At 45.7% G+C, this 8045-nt stretch overlaps 1 protein-coding gene across 1 annotated transcript; it reads left to right on the top strand.

Moving 5' to 3' along the window:
* Positions 1 to 2494: 2494 nt before the first annotated feature.
* Positions 2495 to 6283, top strand: T265_15805 (hypothetical protein; the record flags this gene model as incomplete). The annotated part of the gene is made up of 3 exons (XM_009179166.1): positions 2495 to 2751; positions 3634 to 3944; positions 5836 to 6283. Coding segments are annotated over 3 exons (855 nt in total), but the record flags the coding sequence as incomplete, so codon positions are not given.
* Between the last annotated feature and the right edge of the window lie 1762 nt (positions 6284 to 8045).

An 8045-nucleotide genomic window follows, 5' to 3' on the forward strand; every position in this document is an offset into this window, starting at 1 on the left:
GTCCAAGGTAACAATATTACTGTGACCGGAACAGGTTTTTCTACTGTGCCGCCATCCATAAAGTCTTCGTTAATTTGTTGTACGTGGCTCTAGCTTCAAAAGTTGAGTTAACTTTTCTCACTCTTCGTTCCGTCTTTGATCCATCCTCTGCGTACCGTGTGCAGTAAACACTTGTATCCTCGTTTGCATATCATTTACACACTATTTATTAATGTATAAGTAGTCAAATTAGAAAAGGGCAGTTGAAATGTGCTCGGAAGCGAAGTAAGGCGTCTTCGAAACGAGGAAAGTGATGCTGTAAGCAGATACATTATGTCTTGAACAAAATATTCATATTTCATCTCCAGGCTTAAACAGCGTGTGCAGAATGCCCCTTGTTTTATGTTGCTATGAAACCCGGGGTAGTCTGAAGCATCCCACAAGGCCGTCGTTCGCCGTTGTTCGACCATACGCAAACTCGAGATTAGAGTGCCAGGAACATTGAACGGTTGAGAGATCAGTTTTATAAAAGTAAGCAGGACTGTGACAAACAGCAGATAAGGTAATCGGAACCACAGTATAAATACAAACCGCGAAACGTAACAATTCAAAGTGCGTCTCAATTCAAGATGTGCGCGAACTGCACTATGGTCTGACATACAGCGAGTCGGGACAATAGAAACATGCAGAATGGGACGACCATTGACACGCCGTGGTTTCAGTGACTTCAGACACATACTGAATTAAGTGACCATGGTTACGTGTCTTGTGTCCAACTGGGTAGCTGACTTAAATTCAGTCATGACCGTCCTTGTTCGGACCAGCTCTCCCTCCACAGGAACACCATTACAACGGTGACACACGTTAATAGCGTGGAACATACATACGCAGAGGTGGTGTCGATTCATTCATTTGACTGTCCGCCGAATGAATGGAAGCTTGCACTGGATTAAACAAGGGAATGGGAACAACAATAGATCGAAAAACGCGGATAGGTCAGACCACTCTGCAGTCACGTAACATCCGACCGCCATGACGTCCGTAACTACTCACTCATTTCACTCTCGTTTGGTGAATAAAAACAAACTGACCAAGTGACCTGCTGCCTTAAGTGTGGTATGTTAGCATGATTTACGGTTGCTTGCTTGCTTCTATCTCCTTTTTTAAAACACACTTTTCCAATCTCTGTTCATATCCAACTTCATCCTCGCTCAGCGGAGGTTTTCATCTGAAGCCGATGCTGATGCAGTCATCCACAAATTACCTTACCATAGTTGGTATTCGAGGATCTTTGGTGTAAACAGCACCAAGTTAACATTTTTGGGGCGGGCATTACTCACCTGTGCGAGAACTACATCATGATTGGACTTTGGTCGCACAATGGCAGAACAGACGTGCTGCTTCAATCTAGACTATTCCTGTTCGTGTTTGGGCAACCCTCGTGCTTTCTGTTGGTGGCACGGTAGCTCTATATCAAAGGAATGCTGTGTGATCCCTCCTGGTTGAAAACCCTATAATTAACGGGGTCTAACCATCGGTGAACATGCTGTCACCTCCTGGAGGGACTATACATCTGACGTGTGCCTTTCATTATATGTTGGATTCGTATTATATAGTCCTCGTAAACTGTGTTTGTTTGACCCCGCCGGTGATATCTTCAGTCGGTGTATTGCCTCCGATTTGTTTGTTTTAGCACTGCCCGAGGTTCTTATGACGCTCATTGTCGTCTTTAGACCTTTTCAGGCCTTTTTCACCAGGGCCCCACTCTTTCACAGTTTCTTTACTCCGTACCAGAACGTTCTTTCTTCAGTTTCCAATGACAGTCACACGTGTTCATCATGATTCGTTGTGATTCATTCTCATTGGCATGTTGGCATCGCCTACTAAAATTAGTAAGCGATGCTTACATACCCTACCGTAACCGACTGTGACAAGGTTGCCAATGTTTGACTGGCGAGACAGGGTTCCATCGGGAAAGAAGATGTTCTCACTTGCAATGTCATGGATTCGACATCGCTTCTCTTCAACTAGTTTGGTCGGATTTTGAGCAGTTTTCAAACATTGTTGGCTTGCGCCCCGGACTCATGTCATTCAAAATCCCTGTCTTACCTTTGAAGGCCCTGTATTTTCATGTATGTATTCTCTTGTGTGGCCAAATAGCTCCTCGAGCAATAAAATCGTGGATTCCGTTGGATTGGGATATGTCTACTCCACAGTCAAGAAATTCTATACAAATCCAATGAGGATTGTTTGCTACGGACTTGACCGGAATTGATTGCTGTTCAGGGCATCTCTTTCTGAGCGGGATCACCATAATTAAAGAAGTCGGTTTTTTACGTTGGACAAAAACTCAACCCTTTGCATTTTTCTTGTTTTGTACAACAGTACTCTAATCTAATCTGTTTTTTTTGAATCGACAAGACTTTTATTTGTGCTATCCAACTTTCGCTGAATCGTTTGATGCTACATGTAGACACGCTGACGGTATCATGCCGGCCTGATCTTAACTGCTTCTCTACTACGCTGCCAGATAGTACTTCTGATTGCTGTTGTATGATACCATTGACGTGAGTGTTTTTCCACACCATCTTATTATCGCCCATGTTTTCTTTTCCACTGAAGCGAAGTTGGAATCTTTCAATCAGCTGGTTGATAGTCCAGTTGACGAGACTACGATGGCGTTGATACGGGCATTTGATTTTGACCTGTCTGAGGATTCCGCGATGGAGCTCACTTCTGCCATCCTCGAAACTATTCCACGCTGGCCTGTAGGTAAGAGTACGACCGATTTGTTACTCTAGGTCCTCTGATGTGAAGTACTTGACCTTTTAATTTTTCAACTAATGCACGTCTACTTGTCAGCAAAAACAGATATACAGAGTTGAGTTGATATTGGGATGATACAATCCAGACGCGTAAAATATCGGCGTGCACTATTGGTTTATTGCTGTCAATGACGATGCTGAATGAGGACACTTTTCTACTGTTCTACGGCTGTGTGTCTTATTTCAGCTTCTTCCGTATTTGAAGTTGAGGCATCTCTAGTGGGACGTAGTGCTACTGTATTGTCTTCTGATAAAAAAATCGGCGACCTTGCACAAATAAAGTTCTCTCTTCTTCACCGTGAACTATTAACTGAATGGAGTTGAATGAGGCATCCGCTTAAGCCACATCCTACTAAATACCGTACAAGCATTGCTGACTTGAACCTGTGTTTTTTCTAGGCTTGGACAACCTGGCAGTTTCCCAGCCCTCGTGCCTTTTTCGTGTGGCATGGCAGGTAGTCACCGAAATTGTGCTACAGCTGAACGAACACCCGGTAGTGACGCTGTGGAAGGTCTAGTAGTTGATGCGCAGCGATATTGAGATTGCCAGATTTGGCGCAACAACTGGGCAGTCGAAATTTCCTGTCATCAGCGTCATGGCATGAATTGGTCTAGATTTACACATCTGAGTAGTTTTCGGGTTGTAAACGGATCAAATGCGGGTAGACTGATGTCCCCTTCGTCCGTGTGTTTCGTACTGGCGTAGCCGGTTGCTACCCTCTTGATGCCAAAGCATCCCCTTAATTGTGGACGCTGTGCAGCCTTTGTTGTTGTCGCAAGTTGTTCACTTCGCTAACCGCCTTTCTGTTTCACTTTTCCCCGTTTCAAGACAAAGTGTTCCCGTTTTTCGACCTCTTGCGTTGCTTGGTGTTCTACAACAAAGCCAGTCTCCTCATTTTCGAGGAGTCTCACTGGGATTTGCTGTACAACCTGAGTTTGGGACATGCTGAGTTACCGCAAGCAAACTGCTTGCTTGTTTTGCGTTTGCTTGCGAATACGCTAGCAGCAGACGCTCCCAATCTGCTGATCTCCAAATCTGCACCTCCAAGGTCGGTGGTCACAGTAATTGGGTCCAGCCAAAAGCTTGTTCATCTGGTCGACAGTACCAAGTTCGAAATTTGCCAGCGGAAGCAACATCAGGTTAGTTTTTGCCAGTCTTTCGTATTACTGATTTTCATTCGACGTTACGGTGCTTCATACCATGTACATTATAAGCGTGGAATGTGGTTTTCCGTGAGCTAAAACTGTCCAACTTATGGAGCCCTATTAGGGTCTGCCACTCTAAGCCAGTCATGACAGCGCGGCATACATTTTGCGCCAAAAAGTGCGCTTAGCGAAAGGCATACTTATAAAAGTGTGTACCTTGAAACTTCGGTCTTTGGGACGTACCAGCGTGCGTCCAATGTTTGTCCTGGTCGATCGTTTCAACACAAGTTACTATTCACTCATCCTCACAGATGTTTGCTTGAGGTTCCCATCTATCCGCCGCTCGGAGGGATCGCTACTCTTAAGTCTCGCCGGGTATACACAGTTTCCGTATTTTAACCAGCACTGCGTTCGGCCTGAACACTTGACTACTAGTTAGCGATCATCATGATGCCTTATTTGTGTGGCATCAGGTATAGCATGAATGAATGACTGATTCATTTTGGGTTCATTGGAGTATCCCATTATTAACGCTAACTAGATTTGCATACATGCATCCCGACACCTGTATTCAAGGACGCTTCCAACCTTCCAGTCATTCCATTGGTTCATATTCTCCTATTTACACTTAGCGTGTCTGGTTGATGTTTACACGTTTTCCTCCCGCAATTTATTTGAGTTTAGAACCACCTATCACTGTTCCGCTTCCAACCGTCATCGCTTTGAGAAATTCGAACTGACTTCCCTGTGGAAGACATTTTGGCCTAGATGGCTCAGTGGTTAGAGCCCGAACTTACTGACCAGAAGGTCCGTGGTTCGAATCTGGCCTCTGCTACTTGGGAGAATTTACCTTTTTTTTATCATCGCAGCATTTTCGCCTTTTGCTTATATGCTCTAGAAGTGCAAACTAAATGGTCCTTCTACTCTGTGCGGCGAAGCTGGGCACCATTAGTGATGCTGATGCTCTGTCCACCCAATGACTGTTACGAACACACACTGTCTTTTTTGACTGTCCTGAATCGGACTGTCTACAGACAGGCCGTTCGAGTGCCCAGTATCCTTTCGGTACACTGCAGTCATAAGACTCATCAGGAGGCTGTAGTACAGTTATGTAACAGGTCACTATAATGAACTATAATGGACCAAAATCGCACACCTTAATTTACACACTCGTTTGTTTGGGTTGCGCTGGGTTAGTTGGGGGTATTTCGATGAGATTGGTTAAGGTACTCGACGCTTCTGAGAAGTTCGATTGCTTATTCTCTATTTCGTCCACCGGAAATTCATCCATAGTTGCCAGTCTCCCCCTACGACTGATTTTGTCGTGCAGATTTAGGCTGGGCATTGCATGCCATGCTGGATATTGGAAAGTAACGTCGTCGTTCGTCAGGGAGCCTGTTTCCACGAAGCAGAACTATCTACTTATCTGTGATTGTTCATAGCCACCACTCTCTTTTGAACGACCGTGTTTCTGTTCTGGCGTAATTATTCCGGTGAGTTCACATTAAAGGGAAGCACTGGACTCGAGTTTCGCTCTTATTAGAGCTCATCAGCAGTGCATACCCAATGGCCGTGCCAGGGTCTGAACCCCGGACATCTGACATCCGAGGCGAGCGTGTAACCACTACTCCACCAACGCACGTTGGACGCATCTGAGTTATCACGTCTGAACAGGCGAACGTGTTCACACTCGAGCGATGTGATTGGTGTGCCCGACTCATCGAACGACGACCCAGTAACTGTCCTGGTTGTGACGATCGATTGACCTGCCGGTCAGGACTGTGATTGCTTGGTGAACACTTGTTTTCAGATTTTTCATCCTTTGGTGGGCACAGATCACATGTAGGATCAAACTTACTTTCTGTGATCAATTTCCACCCGACAGATAGCCCTGGCAACACTCATCCACAACTTGGCGGTATTCTCATACTTATCGACAAGTTCCTATCCCTCCAATACCGATGTTCCATATCTGCGTATCCTCCCGAGCCTCTGCGTTCGTATGGGTTTCTCACTACTCAGTTTGGCTCCCACACACGGTCCTGGCGGTGTGACCCAGTTCCATCCGGAAGCAGTCTCCACTTTGATCCTAGGAATCGGGACTGCCTTGATCGCGGCCAGTCATGGAGACAAAAACGTGCAATCAGAGGAAATGATCAAAGTCCACCGTATTCGCCTGTTAGCCTCTGCAGTATCCACAAATAACGGGTCAGCAGAAGATGAATTAGCTGCTTGGGAATCGGTGCGACAAGTCATCACCTACTGGTCCCAGTCATCCGCATGCTCATTGAAGATAAGAGACGCGGCTAGTTCCCTGCTACGCCTGATGGAATGAAACCGGTGGTGAACGTCTTTCAAGTAGTTATCGCAACATTTTGCCTATCATAACCGGATGGAATATCCGTCTACATTTTGTATCGCGTTGCAATATTCGTTTTTCGATTTGACGATGACCTTCAGGGACAATATATTTGTTCCTTCACGCAGCTTTCGTTCCTTTATTCTTCTGTTAACCCGATTTGCCAATCCTAGGGATGTTCCCTCTTTAGTGCCAGGTTAAAGAACGTTAGGAGAAGCGAAATCTCGAGCAATCCATCATTTCTGCAGTAATAATAACAATAAGGGGTGAGATGGCCCAAGTGGTTAAAGCGCGAATTTACTGACCGGAAGTTCCGTGGTTCGAACCCCCGACCTCTTCCTCTTGACTTTACCTGTCTAGGCTTGGGCAACCTGGCAGTACCCCAGCCCTCATGCCTCCTTCGGGAGGCATGGCAGCTAGGCATCGAAAGGGTGTTACAGCTGGGAGATTTAGATTTTTAGCTATTCGAGTGAAAGTAACGCACCGAGTCTTTTCCAACCCTGTGATTCACAATACCGCTGAGACAGATCGTTGCTTCCAGACCTAAGCCTATGAACGTCCTGATGACCGGTAATGCTCACAAAGTTTTCCGCATTCATCGTATTCCGTTTGCATTTTCTGAGTTGACATCAAAAGATGACTTTCTTCATTACGAACATCGTCGTCGATATACACAAGACTCCTTGATCCGTGGTTAGACTCTCCTGAAGAGCTGTTTGTTAGGTTTAGTGTCCTATGCCTTAACTGTTATCGTCTTGTCAGCGTAGCTCGGTGATGGCCGTAGTCCAAGTACGGTCCTTTGAGCAGGATTTTAAAACGTTGCTAAATATTGCAATGTACTATACTACTCATTGTTGAAAATTTGTCGACAGCCAACGACCAGTTTCGTCCGTTTTGGGGCTCATCAGGTAGGCGCAGTCCNGACGATCGATTGACCTGCCAGTCAGGACTGTGATTGCTTGGTGAACACTTGTTTTCAGATTTTTCATCCTTTGGTGGGCACAGATCACATGTAGGATCAAACTTACTTTCTGTGATCAATTTCCACCCGACAGATAGCCCTGGCAACACTCATCCACAACTTGGCGGTATTCTCATACTTGTCGACAAGTTCCTACCCCTCCAATACCGATGTTCCATATCTGCGTATCCTCCCGAGCCTCTGCGTTCGTATGGGTTTCTCACTACTCAGTTTGGCTCCCACACACGGTCCTGGCGGTGTGACCCAGTTCCATCCGGAAGCAGTCTCCACTTTGATCCTAGGAATCGGGACTGCCTTGATCGCGGCCAGTCATGGAGACAAAAACGTGCAATCAGAGGAAATGATCAAAGTCCACCGTATTCGCCTGTTAGCCTCTGCAGTATCCACAAATAACGGGTCAGCAGAAGATGAATTAGCTGCTTGGGAATCGGTGCGACAAGTCATCACCTACTGGTCCCAGTCATCCGCATGCTCATTGAAGATAAGAGACGCGGCTAGTTCCCTGCTACGCCTGATGGAATGAAACCGGTGGTGAACGTCTTTCAAGTAGTTATCGCAACATTTTGCCTATCATAACCGGATGGAATATCCGTCTACATTTTGTATCGCGTTGCAATATTCGTTTTTCGATTTGACGATGACCTTCAGGGACAATATATTTGTTCCTTCACGCAGCTTTCGTTCCTTTATTCTTCTGTTAACCCGATTTGCCAATCCTAGGGATGTTCCCTCTTTAGTGCCAGGTTAAAGAACG

Source organism: Opisthorchis viverrini (genome assembly GCF_000715545.1).
Source record: "Opisthorchis viverrini unplaced genomic scaffold opera_v5_1047, whole genome shotgun sequence".
In the NCBI taxonomy this organism is placed as follows: Eukaryota; Metazoa; Platyhelminthes; class Trematoda; order Opisthorchiida; family Opisthorchiidae; genus Opisthorchis; species Opisthorchis viverrini.